The sequence below is a fragment of the Schistocerca piceifrons genome, chromosome X, assembly GCF_021461385.2.
Source record: "Schistocerca piceifrons isolate TAMUIC-IGC-003096 chromosome X, iqSchPice1.1, whole genome shotgun sequence".
NCBI lineage: Eukaryota > Metazoa > Arthropoda > Insecta > Orthoptera > Acrididae > Schistocerca > Schistocerca piceifrons.
In genome coordinates, this window is record NC_060149.1 from 249,040,754 (window position 1) to 249,061,716 (window position 20,963).

A 20,963-nucleotide genomic window follows, 5' to 3' on the forward strand; every position below is an offset into this window, starting at 1 on the left:
TAGACTTAGAACTACTTAAACCTAACTAACCTAACGACATCACACACATTCATGCCCGAGGCAGGATTCGAACCTGCGACCGTAGCAGCAGCTAGGTTCCGGACTGAAGCGCCTAGAACCGCTCGGTCACAACGGTTGGCAGTTGATTTTCAGGTGGTGGTTTACCCCGAATATGGGTACTCAAGATATACACTGTCTGATCATATATGTCTGATCATAAACATATGACACATAATAATGGACATTAATATGGGGTGAGTGCACTCTTCGCCTTTATGCCGGCTTGAATTCTGCTGGGCATACTGTCAATAAGGTGTATGAATGTATGTGGAGGAATACTACTCCATTCTTCTTGAAGAGCTGAAAGTAGGGGAGGTAGTGATGTACGAAGGTGTGGACTGGAGCGAGGTCGACATTCTAACTCATCCTAAAGGTCTTCCAGTGGGCTCAGGTCAGAGCTCAGGGCAGCCTATCCATTTCAGGAATGTTGTTGTCCACGAACCATTGTCTCAAAAGCTGCTTTATGACAGTGCGCATTGTCATGATGATATAAACAGTCGTCGTCTCCGGACTGTTCCTCTACTGTAAGAGCACACGATGCTGTAAAATGTGTTTGGACCCTTCTACACTTAGCGATCTCTTAAGCGCAATAAGAGGACAACCCCTAATCCTTAAAAACAACCCCATTCTCTAACACTTGTTACTGTAGGACGAGTTTGTGAGTTCGTGAAACGGCTTCTGGTGCAGTACATCGCTATGAAAATTAATCCCTGCCACTATTACACAGCTATGCCCCAATGCCCCAGGGTCAGGTAACAGGATAGGAGAACGAAGATTCTACAACACTCCAGCAAATTAGTAACAAAGTCACGCAAATGAGTTAAAAGATTTACTTATCTTTGTGACTAGTTCAAATACGAAGTCTGAAACACTGCTTGTAATATAACACAAAAAAGAGCCTCAATGACTAAGTGTAAATAATTGTAGGTAAACGTCACGGTACATACACTATGTGATCAAAAGTATACGGACACCTGGCTGAAAATGACTTACAAGTTCGTGGCGCCCTCCAACGGTAGTGCTGGAGCTCAATATGGTGTTGGCCCACCCTTAGCCTTGATGACAGCTTCCACTCTCGCAGGCATACTTTCAATCAGGTGCTGGAACGTTTCTTGGGGAAAGGCAGCCTATTCTTCACGGAGTGCTGCACTGAAGAGAGGTATCGATGACGGTCGCTGAGGGCTGGCACGAATTCGGCGCTCCAAACCGTTCCAAAGGTGTTCTATAGGCTTCCGACCAGGACTCTGTGCAGGGCAGTCCATTACAGGGATGTTATTGCCGTGTAACCACTCAGCCACAGGCCGTGCATTATGAACAGGTGCTCGATCGTGTTGAAAGATGCAATCGCCATCCCCGAATTGCTCTTCAACAGTGGGATCAAGACGGTCCAATGATTACGCTTCTTACATAAAGCGAGGCGTCTTTTGGCATTTACCGGCGTGATGTGTGGCTTATGAGGAGCCGCTCGACCATTAAATCTACGTTTACACACCTCCCGCCTAACTGTCATAGTATTTGCAGTGGATACTGATGCAGTTTGGAATTCCTATTTTGTGGTCTGGATAGATGTCTGCCTATTACAAATTACGACCCTCTTCAACTGTCGGCGGTCTCTGTCAGTCAACAGAAGAGGTCGGCCTGTACGCTTTTGTGCTGCACGTGTCCATTCACGTTTCCACTTCACTATCACATAGGAAACAGTGGACCTAGAAATGCGTAGGAGTGTGGAAATCTCGCGTACAGACGTATGACGCAAGTGACACCCACTCACCTGACCACGTTCGCAGTCAGTTCCGTGGAGCGCCCCATTCTGCTCTCAAAAAATGTTCAAATGTGTGTGAAATCTTATGGGACTTAACGGCTAAGGTCATCAGTCCCTATGCTTACACACTACTTAACCTAAATTATCCTAAGGACAAACACACACACCTATGCCCGAGGGAGGACTCGAACCTCCGCCGGGATCAGCCGCACAGTCCATGACTGCAGCGCCTTAGAGCGCTCGGCTAATCCCGCGCGGCGCATTCTGCTCTCTCACGATGTCTAATGGCTACTGAGGTTGCTGATATGGAGTACCTGGCAGCAGGTGGCAGTACAATGCACCTAATATGTAAAAGTATGTTTCTGGGGGTGTCCGGATGCTTTTGATCACATAGTGTAGCAAATGCAATTTACAAACTCGGCCGGCAACTGGCCGGAGCGAAGTCGATATCTTCATCCTCAGCGTCGCCCGTGGCGCTGGTGGAACTCTATGACACTGGCACCAGTTCGCATGTTTGGGCCTGTGGTGCTTTTGCCCTGGCTGTGTCTTGTTCCAGTGGCGTCGCTCTTTACAACACCTCAAGCGTCGCTTACTGTTGAAATCAGAAATGTGTGGCTTATAACGAGCTGCTTGACCATTGCAGCCCATTTTGTGTAACTCCATGAACACAATCATTATACTAGCTGGACTGCTAGTAACATTTTGGAACTCACGAGCTACTCCTTCCACTGACTGCATGCGAATTTTTTTTAAAAGATGTTGAAGAGAGGAAGTGCATTACCGAATAAAAAATATAGGGTGCTGTTTAAAAAAGACGTGCTGCTGTTCATATCTTGGTATCGGACAAAGTAACAAGAAAGGCACTCGTACTGGTTAATGTCACCCTGATAAACAAACAACATTCGCTTGATAGACCTTTTTTTTTAGACTTCTGGACAGAAATTTTTTTTGGGGTGGTTAAGATAAATCTACACAAATTGTAAATATGTATGTACGCTTGTATGAAGGTATGTTCTACATCTCCTCCTAATTACTGGGCCGATTCAACGAAACTTGGTACACATATCTTTTACTGTCTCGAAAGAATCATTGTGTGGGTGAGAACCACCCACCTATCAAGGGGGTGGGGGTGGTGCGGAGAGCAGTGTAGCTCGCAAGGAGAATACCCATACTTTAGTTGTCCAGTATTTGAGAAAGGGAGCACTTAGAGACTTGCAACAAACTTTACACAAAATTGCAAAACTTTAAAAAAATTATTCTCACTCAAGATCCCCAGAAAATGATGAAAGGAAAAAATATTGTCGCTTACTTCACTTTCACTGTTCATTTAGTAAAACTACCACATGAAGCATGGCGTTTTAATTAATTACTTCTTTACTGATAACTGTATTCGTGACACATTTTTCAGACAATATTCACATATACCACTGAATTTACCAGAAAAATTACATCATTGTACAGCACTCAGTTCCGGGGATACGACGTGATAAACACTGAACGCGTGAAGAACTACCGAATCAAGCAAGACGTTTAAATTTATCATTTAATTCCTACTCACTCTACTCGCAACACTTCCGCAGACAGCATTCACATTTGTCATTGAATGTATCTACAGAAATATATCACTGTACGACCTATAGTTCAGGAGATATGAAGTCAAATACACTGAGGCGAGAAAAAAACTGCCGCATCATGCATGACGCTGTAATTTATTATTTCTTTGCTGCTAACTCTATTCGCAACACATTTCGCAGACAACAACCACATATGCCTCCGAATGAACGTAGAAAAACCATCGTTTTACGACAAATAGTTCAGGAAATACGACGTCATAAATATTAAACTGCGTGAAATGAAACAGCGGGGTAAAATTCGCTAGAAATATAGGAGAAATATGTATACAAATACGTGTTAAATATGTTAAACATGTGTGAAATGTGTTTTATATGTGCATTCGTGAGTAAAGCCACGAGTAAAAATCTCATCCCAAAACCCTGGAACGATTTCAGTCAAATTTGGTACACACATCAGCTGCAGTCCCCAAAGAAATACTATAAGGGTAAGAACCACCAGCCTCCTATTGCGGTGAGTAAGATAACGTGGAGAAAGAAGGTAGTGTGAGGAGATGGACAGACAGCGAAGGCAATGAGGAGAAAGGCTCAGATAGGAGGAGAAGGAATGGGTGAAGATAGGGGAAGGGAAAATTTACAGTGAGAGGGGAGAGAAGGAGATGGACAGAGTAAGGAAAGGGGAGGGATGGACAGAGACAAGGGGATGAAGAGACAGGCAGAGCGATGGGGGAGGAGATGAATAGACAGAGAAGGAAATGGAGAGGAAAAGGGAAGAGGAGGAGAGAGATGGGGAAGAAGGAGATGGGTAAAGAGAGGAGGGAGGAGGAACTGAACTAATAGAAGATTGGAATAAATAAATACCCGTGCAAAACCGAGTTTCTCTGCTAGTATAAGATATACTTTACAGTTGTCACTGATCCGAGCGACTGATTAGCGATCGTTTAACTGAAATCTATCGAATCTTTCCGACTGTATTCTCGTAGTAACTAGTATTTATTTATGTCTGGGGTAAGGACAGACTTTACACCAGACGCTAATCATCTACAACAGTACTCTTCTTTTTCCTCTAGTTATCCCGCACCTTGACAGAGTCGGCATGTTAACTGAAATGGGCAATGTTAGTGGTTGAAGGGGGCCAGATGGCCTTCCTGACGCCACCACATCGCCCCCGGGACGGAATCTGAGTACTCCATCAGTCTGCGTCCAGTGTTATCCCACGTGAAAGTATGACAATGTTTTCGAAATGGCTCTCAGCACTATGGGACTTAACATCGGAGGTCATCAGTCCCCTAGACTTAGAATTACTTAAACCTAACTAACCTAAGGGCATCACACACATCCATGCCCGAGGCAGGATTCGAACCTGCGGCCGTAGTAGCAGCGCGGTGCCGGACTGAAGCGCCTAGAACCGCTCTGCCACAGCGGCCGGCCTCGTGTAACTGAAATGGGGCATTGGTACCAGCTCGGTATTCACTTACTCGGTTGTGTAAAACAGTCTAAAACTACGTCCTGGCTGGCCGGGGCACCATCTTCGTTAATCTGCCGGATGGATTGGATCGTGGGCCGGCGAGCCTACCCAGATCCCGGGAGCAGCGTGCCAACGCGCACGGCTATCCGTGCGGGTCAAAACCTGGTTACTGCATTACGCTGGTGTAAACTGTTCAAAAAATGTTCAAATGTGTGTTAAATCTTATGGGACTTAACTGCTAAGGTCATCAGTCCATAAGCTTACACACTACTTAACTTAAATTATCCTAAGAACAAACACACACACCCATGGCCCAGGGAGGACTCGAACCTCCGCCGGGACCGTGTAAACTGTAACTGTCTAGAATAAGTATAGCACATTAATATTAATAGCAAATTAAAATATTAACAGAGTAACAAATATTGTAAATATAGGCGTAAATAATTCGAAAAATATTTAGCGTTGCCGATTGATAGGGCTCTGAAATGTGGGTAATGGCATTCGATTGTATCAGTATATACTAATTAGCTTTGGATGCTAAAATAGCTTAATAAAAGTGTACGACCGACTTTAAAAGTTTGTTTGCTACATTGGTGTCCATGGAGCCGCCACGGACCCGTCACATTGCCCGTTTACTGTTATACTACGTTTCTGGTAATTGACTGAATTGCACGGAGGATATGGTTGACAAAACAGAAATGTCCTCGCGCAGTGTGGCTACAATTTACTAAATAAAATGTTTGTTTATCACGTGCTGAAATGCTATGAGTGCAACGAGACATTGATCCACAAATTCATTCTAGAACAAGTCTTGAACACCACGCTGCATTTAAAAGTTAAAGTTCATAAAATCTGCTATGGAAAAATTTTCTAAGTCCACGAACTCATGCACAAATTTTGCAAGTTCCCTGACATGTCGCACGAAAAATTTCAAATACATTTAACCGCGATTGACGCGCTACTCATCCACACAGCTCTTGCATTTACTACTTTATCTAGCAGACTGAACCATTATGGCTGCTGACTCCTTACAGCCGTCAAGATCCCGTTGAAAACTCCACGAAACGCAATTACTGTGTATATTACTGCTAAAGCTGTACATCTAAACATATCATATAACTCTCTTAAGTGCTGATAAGTGTGACGTGTTCCAATACGAAAATTACATCGCTTTTTACAGGAAAATCTTACATGTTTCTCATGGCCCATGCGTGGACCTTTCAATGATTAAAGACTGTGTTAACTATAAAAACTGTTACTGCCAATAAGAATTAGAATTCCACCAGCTTGCGTACGGTGACATTGGTTTATTTTGTCGGGGTACTTAGTTCGTGATTTATTTGCATATCACTATGATGAATCGGAAAAACTTGCATTGTTATCCACTATCAAAACCGAAGAAGAATATTCTCTCTAAACATAATGTTTTTCAGATTATTTTTCACTTAAATGAATTTTTCAATCATCAGAACCAACATTCTGACCCATTATTCAGATTTCACTAATTTAATAACAAATCTGACTTTCGATAATTCTGGCCAGGCGCTGTCAGTGGACTCTTTGTTGTGATGGCTGAAGGCATCCTGAAGTTACTTTTGAAGACAAGAGGTATATCTACATCTTTCGTCGCCTCTAGCAAATGTACTGTTCTACCTAAGAGGGGCCTTCAAACATGCTTTCTCGCCTCGTTTTTCTTTTTCATGTGGTGTCGTTGCTTATTTTGGAGCTTTATTACTACTGGTTTTACTTATGTGACGGCCGTGTAATTATTCACGGCCTTAACTGTTTCCGCCACGTCGCTTCGCTACCCTAACACCACACACCGCTTTGCAACGGCCACTCTTCGGGGAAAATCATTCGCAGTAACCGTTTATTTGCTGCCTTCCTGACGTCCTGAGTTTATTGAGCGGTCGGTATATCCACGCAATAGCAGAGGCTTAGCAGTCGTCTGCCCCCGATCTGACAGCTGCAACATGTTACCTCCGCGCTCACTATGCCCGCCAGTGTTGGGACCCGCGTTGCGCCTCATCGCGTCGTCTGTCAAACCTGCGCACGTTGGCCGCGCCTCTCTATTATCTTAGAGCGTCTGTAAAAGATCAAACCTTCTTGTAAAATTCGCTGTTTGCTGTCCACGGGTTTGTCAAACAAGTACGCAGACTTACCAACTATGTTTGGCACATTTAACCTCACTTTTGAAGAAGCTCCCAAATTGTGCGTATCGTATCACGAAGTATGACACTCGTTGTCACTGTACAAGGTGCAATGCAAGATGCGAACTCTAAATTTTAGAATTATGCTCCAGGTGCCAGAGCAGAGTTATAGGTAATAATTCTTCTATCATCTGGCTGTTGTTTGACAACTGCATGCTTAAACTGTCAAACGTGTGTATCAAAACGGCGGTCAATTGAAATCTCTCTCTAACACAGTTATGTTTGACAAACACGGCAAAGTAAAGCAGCATACTTCCAAATAATTTGACGAACACCTGAAGTTTGTCAAATTGTTTGATCGTCTACGGGGGCTTGTACACTCATCATACAAGACGAGAGGAAGAGGCACCTAACGCTAGGCGGGAATAATAATGCGGCTGAATAAACGCTCGGTGCGTTACTTCAGGACAGCTGTCCTGTCCATGTTGAAGCTCGTATCTTATTAATTAAGCTGTCCAGATACCTAGTTATCTATGTCAAAATGTTTAATTTTTGAGTCTTTCACTGAGTCCCCGTGAATATTGTGAATAATAACAGTCCCATCACACAACCTTGATGCACGAAGACACTACTTTCGGCTTGTGATGATATCTGCCAGCACATCTCCACATATTGACTTCTCTTGGCTACAACATACTCAGTCCAGTCTTTATCCTGTTTGGATATTCCGTTTTCACGTCCACAACTTATCAGACGACAGTGCTGAATTGTGGTCTATTTTTTTTTAACTCAAAAAGCACGCCATGAATTAGGTCTCCTCTATTAGTTGCCTTCTGCATCTCTGGGTTTCACGCAATCTGTGTCCGTGGAATCGAGGATGATTACTGCAGGTAAGTTACTAGAACTCCAGAAAGTGAACATATGATAACCCAAATTCTACACCAAGTGGATGCAAGTGAGATAGATCCGTTGCTGTGTACATCTCTTCTGAAGCTCTTCTTAAATCTTGGAACACACTATTGTTTTAGTATTCTACGATGAAGTGTTACTGGAAAAGGGGAAAGTTCCTCTGTGTATTCAATATAGAATGTCTAACGGATATAGCATATCACCCAATGACCCCTATCGAGAAGCTTAACTTGTTTTCTCCAAAAGACAGAATTTATCATTTCCTTTCTAATTTTATCTTCTTCCATTTCGGTGCCGGCACATTCAACGAGCAACTGCAAAGACAATTTTTCTCCGTTGATCTTCGCATGTGATTCGTGTTTTTTATCACTGTAACATAGTCCTAAACCTATACGTAAAATAAGAAGATTAATTTGATTTATATTTTTCCGTATGGAACACTGCATACCGAATACAAATCTTGAATAGGTGGTTACCATCCCATTTCGCTCTTAGCCTTTCCTGCCCCAATATTATTACCTTTTGCTAGCGTCAATCATTGACATATAAATAAAAAAGACATTCTTTCGGTGCCATTACAAAGGGCACATTAAGGAATGTTGAGCCAGACAAATATTAAAGTGTCTGGAAGATGAATCTTGGAGAAACTACTTTTGTACGGTGCAGTAGGCTATTTTGTGTGAAGTCGTAGAAAGCCAATACTTAAAGAAAAAAATACTGTTTTCTCGGTTCCTCTTTATGTACTGGCGTGCGCTGAAATTTTACAACAGCACACCTACAACTAACAAGTAATGGAAATCAACCCCATTCTGTAAGAATGGAGGCAATTTAACATAGAGATTTGTTACGTATCACGTTGCTAACTGAAGTTTTCTGTTCTCAGATCCAGATAATCAGAGACTTCATAGAAGATGGAACTATTTATATATGTTTTAAAATCGTTTTTAATATCCTAGCGATATCCAAATTTTTGCATTATGTCTGTAACTAGGGTGTTTAAGATATTTGCTTCAGGAAATAGAGCCACTGTGAACACCAAACAATAAGACAAAATCCACATGGAAATAATTCCTATGCCTTGTATCGTGTTGTGCAAACTAAGGTTCACCTGTAATGATTTTTTGCTACCAGTAAATACTATTATGTAGCAAATATTCGAAATATTTCTGTAGTGGAAGAGGTGTCGAAAATACATAAAATACGCTAGAATTTTTGTTTGCTGTTCGACACAATGAGGGATGTTTCTAAATGGAAAATATTTGCAGCTGTACTTGATAATTTTGTGAATTTGTTAACTCTATTTTCACTTGTCATTCTTCTGGACACAAACGAATTTTACACGTAAACAGTCCCTTCGTGTTTGACAACGTCCAATTCAGCTAGTTAGTGGTCCATTTCAGGTGCTCAAAATTCCTTGTTTTATGTTTGTAAAATTAAGCCATTGCCTTCGGACATCATATAGCTTAACATTCCCATAATTCCTTTAGGTAAGTCATGAATAGGGGTTGACTAAATACCGAACCTACACGAGTTTAATTTTATTTGCGAGGTGTTCAATGTTAAAGCGACCTTCTGCTCCGTCAGACTCTTTCCAAATGAGGATGGAGGATGGTTCAATGACGAGTAATTCAATAATACTCGTCTTTGCGCAGTTATCTTTTTTGCGAATGAAGCCGTCTAGATCGTTGAACATATTTTCATTTGCTACTACGTTGAGGCTACTGCCATCATCAAATCTAAATTTTGAATGCTAGTGGCAATAAAATCTATATAGGCCACAAGACAGACTTAAACAATTATTGTATAGTTTCCTTACTGAAATGTTTTTCCTTAATATTCGAAGAAGTAATGTACTCAAGAGGAGTCTCACACTTAAAGTGGAAACAATTTTCTTGGCATATCACAGTTTGGATTCCAGAAGGGTTGCTCGACCGAGAATGCTGTTTATACATTCACACATGAAATATTACAAGCCGTAAATAATAAAATATTGCCAGTTGGTACATTTTGTGATGTGTCAAAGGCGTTTGATTGCATAAATCATGTTACTCTCTTAGAAATGCTCAAGTTTTATGGAACAGATGGGTTTACACACAGCTCGTCTGACGTATACTTAACAAATAGAATGCGAAAAGATGTACTGAATAATTCAAACAATGTCGGAAGGGTAGAAAATTTTCGTTATTGGGTAGAAATCACAAAAGGAGTCCCACAGGGGTTGAATTCTGGGTCGAATCCTGTTCCTTTTATATGTGAATGACCTACAACTTAACATTTAACAAGCAGAATTGGTACATTTTACAGACGATACTAGTGTTATAATAAATCCTATTAGAGAGAAAGCAACAGAAGAGATGGTAAATAATATTTTCCAAAGAATTACAAAGTGGTTCTCAGAATATGGACTCTCCCTACACTGTGAAAAAAAACACTATGTTTAGTTCTATGCGAGAAAGTCATGCCAAATATTGAAGTGGCACATGAACAGAATTCAGTAAACATGGCAAAATGCTAATAATTTATATGTGTACATACTGATGAAAACTTGGACTGGAAGAAGTGAATTACTGAGCTTCTCAAACAATTAAATTCAGCAAATTTAGCTCTTCGTTTAATTGTTAATTTTGGAAGGAAACTAATCAACTCTTGATATATTTCGCATATTTACATTCAATAATGTCTTATGGATAATTTTTTGGGGTAACTCATAAATTAGAAAGAAAGTATTGATTTCACACAAGCGAGCATTAAGAATAACATGTGGTTTTCACTCACAGAGTGATGTATATACTTCCGCAAGGAACTAGGCGTTTTAATTGCGTCATCACAATACATATTTTCGCTAGTGAAATTCGTCATAAATACTCCATTTCAGTTTAATAAGAACACTGACGCCCATAACTACAACACTAGAGGGAAAGATGTGTTTATTAGCCATTATTAAAGCAGTCAGTGACTCAAAAAAGAGCTGAATATGCAGAAAAAAATTTGATCGTTTTCTCAATAACGTAAGAGGTATTTCAGGTTGCAAAGCAAGTTTAACTATAACTTAAGGTCATTTCTCCTGGACAATTCCTTCTATTCTCTTGACGCATTTATAGTTAAAAACTGGTAGCCAGTTAAAAAAAGACCTTGTTTTTAAGTGTAGTTGCATGAGTAAAACTAGAATAATAATGTCCTAATTAATGATATTCACACTAATCATGTATACATATCCTTTAAATTGACTCGTTCCATATCATCTCGATCAAAGGATCATTCAAATAATATGTGAAAATGTACAACAAAAAATAAAAATACAACCTACGTTTTATTGCAGTTGAAACTGAAATTCCTTTGGGAGTTCTAAGGTCCTTCGAGACGACTGTCAAACATTTCTGTCAGATATCATAACTCATACTCGACAGGAACGTAATGAGGAATATACGTAACACAATATTAGTTAAACTGATGTTTCTAAAATAACATATATTCATTATTATGTCCTATAGCATCATCATTATTATTTTTGTTATGTACTTCTCGTGACGTACACCGCATATTGCAACCATTACTATATTTATTATCATTATTATTATTACTATTTTTATTGTTTATGATATTTTTATCGCTATTATCGTTATTATTATTATTATTACTATGTAATAATCGCTTACTAAATCTGGTTAAATACAAGAAATATAAATAAATAAAATATAAAATACAAGAGATTTTTGCACTGTCTGACTGACACGAGTCTTACAAGAACTATGACATAGTGAACTCCATGTTGCAGGTATGTGCCACGCTCGGGACAACAGGAGCCTGTGCATTTGACAACTTGGAGGAGCTAGGTCCCGTGTGTAAGTTGCATCTCACATCCTATCTGCAAGTGTAACATCACAATCAGTACTCATTATGTTCGTAAGCCAAGACGAGTCAGAAACCTTGCAAATACATTTTAGAAGAGCGATGGACGCTTCAGATAATAGTTTATTTTAAGGCCTTCTTGTACATCTGTGTCCACATTCCGTGAGCCACTGTATCGCATATAGTAGCGGATAGATAACCTACGATCAGTATCGTTTAACCAGCTCCTAATGGTGTGCGCGAGGAAGTACCATGGACACGCCTCCATGTAACCTCCAATTTCTCTAATTTTATATGTTTATTAGCATGGCCATCATCCACAGCATCTGTTATATAATAAGTATTAGGTGCTGTTTGTGTCTTATACCTACTTCAGATACATTTGCAGTACGCTTAAGACAAAAAATAGTACTTACTCCCTTATTTCAGCATTATGATCATTACACTTGATACATGGGGAAAAGTAATTCGTTCCTTTGATCGTCTTGAAATGTACGATTTGAAACATCTAGTACTTGAGTAACGCACTAAGTTTTCCTGCATCATCTCCGACCAAAGACTGTCGTATATACTAAATACCAACTAACAATCCTCAAGAATCATATGCACGAATGTTTTTGCAAACATTCCCCTTCGTAACCGAATTACACCTCCACAAAGTTCTTGAGCGAATCTTTGTCTGACATCTGCATAACTAGTTTCATGTGGTTGTTGCTCCTTGAATCGTCCCAGATGGCTACCCAGGGGATACAAGCAAACAAACAATATCAGGTTCTTTTGCCTCTTTTACGACCATTATATTATATTTGGTTATGTTAAGGTCAGCTGCACAAAGCGTTCATCATCTGCAGCTCGAAGAATTTTTGTAATGATGTGACATCTCTATCTACAACTGCATCATCCACGAACAGTCTCAGAGAGATATCTAGTTACTTACATTTAGATTAGCAACTGTTCAGACGCACCTCCTTCCGGTAACCTCAACGCTGCTGTCGATCCTTGTAGTGTATTCACATTGAGATCGAAGTAAAGAGTTCTGAAATGAGTAACGGAAGGTAACGGAAAGGGTTGTCTCAGTTGAAAATGTCCTCGTATGATGCCCAGGTGCTGCAGCTTTTGGCGCGAGTGGAGATACAACATCGGAGCAGTCTGTGACTTATAGGTGTGTAGTATATAGTGTCAACACATCGCGGGTTAACTGACTCTGCACTTGGGATGTACGCGGTGGAAGATGCATGGGTCACATCAGATCTGAGATCACACTAGAACTCATATTTCAGAGGTCGACACTATCTAAGGTGGATCTTTAGTATTCCACTGACGTTTCCACACGCTTCAACCGCCATACATGAGGACCAGACGAACGAACGGCACGTCAGCTACGCAGAGCTGCATGTGGTGATCTACGTCTGTCTACATAATTACTCAGCAAACCATCCGAAGGTGTGTGGCGTATAGTACCTCTCGTACCACGAACGTACCCCCTTCCCTGTTCCATTCGCGAAAGGCGCGTGGGCGGAATGATTGCTGGTAAGCCTCCATATTAGCTCTAATTCCTCGGCTTTTCTCGTTGTGGTCATTGCACGAGATGTGGTATATGAGCAGAGAGGAAATGGTATTTTGTCCGACTCTTCTCGGAAAGAAATCTCTCGAAATTTTAATACTTAATCTCTCCTTGAAGCTCAATGCATCTTTTGTAGCGTCTGCCACCGGAGTCAGTTTCATGCCGTATAAACGATCCCGCGACGAAACGCGCCGCTCTTCGTTTGATCTTCTTTATTTCTCCTGTCCTCCTAACTGGTAAGGGACCAAGACTGATGAACAATACTCAAGAATCGGCCGAACATGAGTCTTGTAAGACACTTGTTTCACGAATGAGTTACATTTCCTAAAGATTCCTCCTATGGATCTGTCTGGTATCAGCTGTTCCTACTATTTGTTTTATGTGGTCATTCCAGTTAAGGGCGCTCCGGATAGACACTCCTAGATATTTTACGGTGGTTACTATTCCCAGAAATTTTCCACCAATAGTGCAGTTGTACAGTCGTGGATTTCTTTTCGTATGAATGTGCAATGTGTTACATTTATTGACGTTCGAGGTCAATTTCCGGTCCTCGCACCATCCATCAACCCTCTGCAGGTCTTTCCGCAAATAGTTACTGTTTTCTGGCGTCGCTACCTTCTTACAGACAATCGCATCATTTGCGAACAGCCTTAAAGAGCTTCCGACCCATTCTACTGGATCATTTATATACGAGGGTTGTCCAGAAAGTAAGTTCCGATCGGTGACGAAATGGAAACCACGGTGAAAATCAGAAATATTTTATTTGCAAGAGTTAGCTACACTTCCCAAATACTTCTCTACATAGTCGCTGCTCCAACTTAGCCATTTGTCGGAGCGTTATACTAAATTTCCAACACCATCGTCATAGAAGGCAGCCGCCTGTGCTTTCCGATAATTCTCTACGCTGGTCTATAGCGCGTAGCCTGCGCCCAAGTGTTGTCTTCGTATCCAGCGTTTCATGTGAACAGAGATGATACTCAGGACGAGCCAATTAGAGACGTGTTGTGGGTGATCGAACACTTCATGAAAAGGCTTCAGGAGCGTCTTCACTGCCCCTGCAGAGTGTGGCTGAGAATTGCCATGAAGAAGGAAGTGTGCCGGCCGCGGTGGTCTAACGGTTCTAGGCGCGCAGTCCGGAACCGCGCGACTGCTACGGTCGCAGGCTCGAATTCTGCCTCGGGCATGGATGTGTGTGATGTCCTTAGGTTAGTTAGGTTTAAGTAGTTCTAAGTTCTAGGGTACTGATGACCACAGATGTTAAGTCCCATAGTGCTCAGAGCCATTTGAACCATTTTGAAGGAAGAGTGTGACAGTTGTGTTAGGTGGGCTGCATTCATTAAGGCGAAGCCTCTCAGCGGGCCCTCCTACTTGACGGGAGCCATCGTTGTTCTAGGCACCTTTACTCGCTCACAGTGCTCTCATAACTGAAAAGAGCGTCTTGATGCGATCGATGATCATACTAGAGACACTACCCAACACATCTGTGCAAAGCTTCATCGGGGTTTCACTGTGGTGTCCATTTAGTGACCGATCGGAACTTACTTTCTGGACAACCCTCGTACATTGTAAGCAGCAACGGTCCTATCACACTTCCTTGGTGTACCCCAGAAATCAACTTTACATCTGCCGATTTTGTTCGTTAAGAGCAACGTGTTGAGTTCTATCTGCGATGGAGTCTTGAATCCAGTCGCAAATCTGGTCCGATACTCGGTAAGCTCATATTTTTTGTCGCTAAATGACAGTGCGAGACAATGTCAAATGCCTTCTTGAACTCGAGGAGCACGGCATGAAACTGAGCGCGGATGTCTACCACGCTGGAGAAAGAGACAGTTGAATTTCGAAAGATCTATGTTTGCGCAAGTCATTTTAATTTTTAAAGAGGAGATTTTCGTTCTCCAAAAACGTCTTAATACGTGAGCATAAAACATGTTCCATTATTCTACAACATATTGGCGTCAATGATATAGGCCTGTAATTATGTGCTTCTGTGCTCTACTGTGAGCAGTTTTGAATCTGGGGCGTCGGGAACAAACTTCTCCCAGGACTCTGCGGAGACAAATACATAGCATAAGCTGTGGTAGCCGACGACCGACATCACAATTAATATCTTTCCAAGTATGTTGTATAACAAGTCTTTAGGCCACTTATACAGGGTGTTACAAAAAGGTACAGCCAGACCCTCAGGAAACATTCCTCACACACAAATAAAGAAATGATGTTATGTGGACATGTGTCCTGAAACGCTTAATTTCCATGTTAGAGCTCATTTTAGTTTCGTCAGTATGTACTGTACTTCCTCGATTCACCTCCAGTTGGCCCAATTGAAGGTAATGTTGACTTCGGTGCTTGTGTTGACATGCGACTCATTGCTCTACAGTACTAGCATCAAGCACATCAGTACGTAGCATCAACAGGTTAGTGTTCATCACGAACGTGGTTTTGCAGTCAGTGCAATGTTTACAAATGCGGAGTTGGCAGATGCCATTTGATGTATGGATTAGCACGGGGAAATAGCCGTGGCGCGGTACGTTTGTATCGAGACAGATTTCCAGAACGAAGGTGTCCCGACAGGAAGACGCTCGAAGCAATTGATCGGCGTCTTAGGGAGCACGGAACATTCCAGCCTATGACTCGCGACTGGGGAAGACCTAGAACGACGAGGACACCTGCAATGGACGAGGCAATTCTTCTTGCAGTTGACGATAACCCTAATGTCAGCGTCAGAGGAGTTGCTGCTGTGCAAGGTAACGTTGACCACGTCACTGTATGGAGAGTGCTACGGGAGGACCAGTTGTTTCCGTACCATGTACAGCGTGTGCAGGCACTATCAGCAGCTGATTGGCCTCCACGGCTACACTTCTGCGAATGGTTCATCCAACAATGTGTTAATCCTCATTTCAGTGCAAACGCTCACTTTACGGATGAGGCTTCATTCCAACGTGATCAAATTGTAAATTTTCACAATCAAAATGAGTGGGCTGACGAGAATCCGCACGCAGTTGTGCAATCACGTCATCAACACAGATTTTCTGTGAACGTTTGGGCAGGCATTGTTGGTGATGCCTTGATTGCGCCCCATGTTCTTCCACCTACGCTCAATGGAGCACGTTATCATGATTTCATTCGAAATACTCTACCTGTGCTGCTAGAACATGTGCCTTTACAAGTACGACACAACATGTTGTTCATGCACGATGGAGCTCCTGCACATTTCAGTCGAAGTGTTCGTACCCTTCTCAGCAACAGATTCGGTGACCAATGGATTGGTAGAGGCGGACCAATTCCATGGCCTCCACGCTCTCCTGACCTCAACCCTCTTGACTTTCATTTATGGGGGCATTTGAAAGCTCTTGTCTACACAACCCCGGTACTAAATGTAGAGACTCTTCGTGCTCGTATTGTGGACGGCTGTGATACAATACGCCATTCTCCAGGGCTGCATCAGCGCTTCAGGGATTCCATGCGACGGAGGGTGGATACATGTGTCCTCGCTAACGGAGGACAATTTGAACATTTCTTGTAACAAAGTGTTTGAAGGCACGCTGGTACGTTCTGTTTCTGTGTGTTTCAACTCCATGATTAATGTGATTTGAAGAGACGTAATAAAATGAGCTCTAACATGACAAGTAAGCGTTTCCGGACGCATGTCCACATAACATATTTTCTTTCTTTGTGTGTGAGGAATGTTTCCTGAAAGTTTGGCCGTACCTTTTTGTAACACCCTGTATAACTAATCTGACACACCACAAGCACGTACTTTCTCTACTAGGTTTCAGTGTGCAAATATATCGAAGACCTTACTGAATCGAAGAAATATGCAGTCAACTCTTAAATGACTATCTTGAGCGTACTGTGTCTCATGAACGCAAGGGAGAAGCGGGGTTTCATACGGTTGGTACTTGCGACATTCGATTAATTTCTTTCTGAGGAATTGTTTGGTCTCCAAAATGTCACAACACGCCAGCACAGCAGATGTTGCAAGCTTTCCCAGTACTTTATACATTAGCCTGTCAATTCATAAGAAACTATGATCCGGCTCTTAACGCCCTGACACATTACCCTTTTATATAAAATGTGACCGATATGTGAATTAACGCAATATGACTAACCCTGTTTTTAAATTCCGTAGCGGCAAGGGCATTCGTATAGCAAAACGGGATAATTAAAGAGGGGTTTAAAAAAGCTAAACCTAGGCAAGACTTAAACCATAAATCATCATAATAGGCCTCCTGCAGAAACTCAATTTACATGTGTATGAATTACAGCTTATAGATGTAATTGGTCGATACAAATGATTTTCCACTTTGTATCCTGCGACACATAATAAACTGAAAGGATATGATCCAGTGTGATGGCAGAATTTTATCTCGAAGCGTCTGTCTTTGCAAACACCTGTCTTGAAGTTGGACAGGAACACGAACTGACAAGAACAGCTGAAAATTTCATTCGAAATAAAAATCTCGTTATTGCTGAAAGTAACTTATTCCCTAAAGGCTGTAAATGCCGCTAAAGTGAATGTAACACATTCGAGAACATAGTTCTGAAGTGAAATGCTGAGATATGGAACATGTGAAAGGCGAGCTTAAACAAAGATTAAAGGGAGTTGTTAAGAATCTCAAATTATGTTCATCCTTCATACAATGTTCAGTCACGTTAATGTGACCACCTGTCAAAAGCCTGAATAACCACCTCTAATGAGGACCGCTGCGAAACGTGCAGGAAGAGCGTCGGTCAGGTGTTGGAAGGTAGCGACCGGGGTGTGGAGCCATGCCGATACCAGTTCCGTGGCCGTGTGCGCTAGGCTTCATGGCGTGAACAGCCCGATCGAGGTGGTCCAACCGATTCTCCATTGGGTTTAAATCTGAGGAGCTTGGTGGCCAGAGGAGTACAGTAAACCCATTTAGGTATTCTTTGAACCACGCACGTACACTGCGAGCTGTGTGACATGTTGCATTGTCCTGCTGGTAATGCCATCCTGCACACGAAAAACAAACTGCATGTAGGGATGTACGTGGTCTCCGAGGATAGATGCATACTTGTGTTGGTGCTTTAATTGCATACGGTAAAGAAACAGCCTTGTAGATGTGAAATATTCTTAAATTTTAAAAAAAGATTTCATATAAAATGACTTTGTTTCATTATTGTAAATATAACTAAAAGTAAACACGTAGGAAGTACACATACTGTACCTCTCACGTAACTTCACGCAGACCATAAATTATTTTTTTCCGAAATCTGTCAAACTTTTAAGTTTGTCGCAGATGTTGTGATCATCTTTCCGCAGTAAAAATTGGAAATTTGTGGTAAGTTGTAAGGGACCAGTCTGCTGAGGTCATCGCTCCCTAAGTTTACACACTTCTTAAGCTAACATAAACTAATTTACGCTAAGGACAACACACACACCAATGCCTGAGGGAGGACTCGAACCTCCGATCGTGACAAGGCACCTTTCCGCAGTAATGGACAGTAATACGAAGGGTCTTCCATACGGTTTTACCACAAGCCACGCATGCGAGCAACTGGGGGGCGTAATTTTCGCAAAGAAGATGGTGTCATGTCAAACAGGTCAGTGATTCCACAAAAGAGTTATTTCGATAGCGAAGACGTGACACCGAATCTATCAGATTAATTCAACAGTGGCTAAGAGTGGGCAGTTCTAAAAACAGCAGTTTAAAAGTCTCGCTCTCTGACCTCTCTAGGAACTCAGAGAAAAGAATGCCGAAGGGCTGTAGGTTTAGTAGCCCTCTGGAATTGGCAGGAAAGTATCCAGAATAAGACAGATAAAGTAGCTGTTTGTGTTTTAGAGACTAGTCAGAAAGGTGCGCCTGTATCACCCGTGAACTGTTACACGGTCCAACGCAGAACTAATATAATCACGTGCAGAGAGGGCAGCATTTTTAAATAGGTTGTCTACTCTTTTGCGAAGAAGACTGCTAGAGGACAAAAAAGCTCTAGCGTTGACGCGTGAGATACCTCCACTTTCCTGTTCGCAGATATATAGCGTTTCTGCTGACAATTACTATGGGTAACTCACCCTCTGTTGAGCTGACAAGTAACTTATGCAGGGCATGCAGTTGCATGATGTATGAAAACAGTTCGCGACATACCGACGAGCTACCATATGCCTTCTAAAGAAATTATGTTCCTATGAGATACCTAATCAGGTTTGTGACTGTATCAAAAAGTGTCCTGACAGACAGGACGTAGCACTTTATCCTGGATCGAGAATCATCTGCAGACACAGGCGTAATATCCGTCGGACATTGAGGGAGTGTAATAGGACCGTTTCTGTTCATGGTAAACGTATCAGCTGCGATTTCAGTCCTTTTGTGGTGAATTCAAATGGCTCTGAGCACTATGGGACTCAACTGCTGAGGTCATTAGTCCCCTAGAACTTAGAACTAGTTAAACCTAACTAACTTGAGGACATCACAAACATCCATGCCCGAGGCAGGATTCGAACCTGCGACCGTAGCGGTCTTGCGGTTCCAGACTGCAGCGCCTTTAACCGCACGGCCACTTCGGCCGGCTGTGGTGAATTAATTACTTATGAGGAAACTGCAGTATCCAATTAGATCTCGAGAAGGTATCACCCTCATGCAAAGACTCACAATTAGATCTTAGTGTAGAAAAACTATGTTGCGCACTTCACAAAGTGTAAAACTGTGGTATCCTATAACTACATGATTGAGTCACATCTTAACTTGTTCTTGACGTAAAAATATTTGGGAATAACAATGTTTACAGATATGAGGTGGAACGACCAAATAGGTTCAGTTGAAGCTAAGGCAAATTGCAGGCTACGACTCATGTGCAGGATAATGGGAAAATGTAGCTTTTCTACAGAAGAGTTTGCATAGAAAACACTTCCGCGGTCCGTACTTGAATACTCCTCAAGTATGTGCGACTCATATCAAATCGCGCTACAAAGGACACTGAGCGCATGTGATTCGTCATCTGGTATTTTGATTCAAAGGACTAGTATCAGCGGCAATTGATATATATGCCAAATAAATTAATAACATACGGCACTGATCCCGTATGGTGCACAAAACAGGTCAGAAAACTGCCTCTGAAGCAACGGAAAAAGCATGCCAAATTTAAAATAACGCAAAATCCATAAAATTTACAGACTTTTACATGAGCTCGAAATTTAGCGCGATCTTCAATGCGAGATGTTTCTTATAGTTTCTGCAACGAAATTCAGTCTTTAAACCTGACAGAAAACCCAAAGATATTCTAGTCGTATGTAAAGTCTTTAATTCAGCGGATTGCCCTTTCCTGGGTACTGCTGGGACCTGTGCAACTTTTCAGTCGTTAGTGTGTTGTTCGCGGGCGCGAGTTGCGGCAACCCGCAGTACACAACTGTATGGCTGGTGGCAGTACCAGAAGAGATTACAGCAGTGATGAAACCGTGAGATTATCATCTGACTGTTCCTAGGGAAAAACAGACCACAGTACCCTATGAGACTCAATTATTCGAAGATTAACTGGACTCAAGTACGGAGAGGCATACACAACCAATTTGTTTAGGTGTGGTCACGGAAATCTTCCCCACGATGGAGAAAAGCGCAGGATACATATGCCACCGATCACGCTCTGCACCATCTGCTACGTGATAATTAACCCA

At 41.9% G+C, this 20,963-nt stretch overlaps 1 protein-coding gene across 1 annotated transcript in view; it reads left to right on the forward strand.

Moving 5' to 3' along the window:
- The window catches only part of LOC124721999 (histidine decarboxylase), a 394,491-nt gene that overhangs the window by 274,282 nt on the left and 99,246 nt on the right, over window positions 1-20,963 (forward strand). The window contains exon 8 of the mRNA XM_047247175.1: window positions 11,696-11,762. Within this exon, the coding sequence (XP_047103131.1) occupies window positions 11,696-11,762 (67 nt within the window). The remainder of the gene's footprint in view (window positions 1-11,695; window positions 11,763-20,963) is intronic.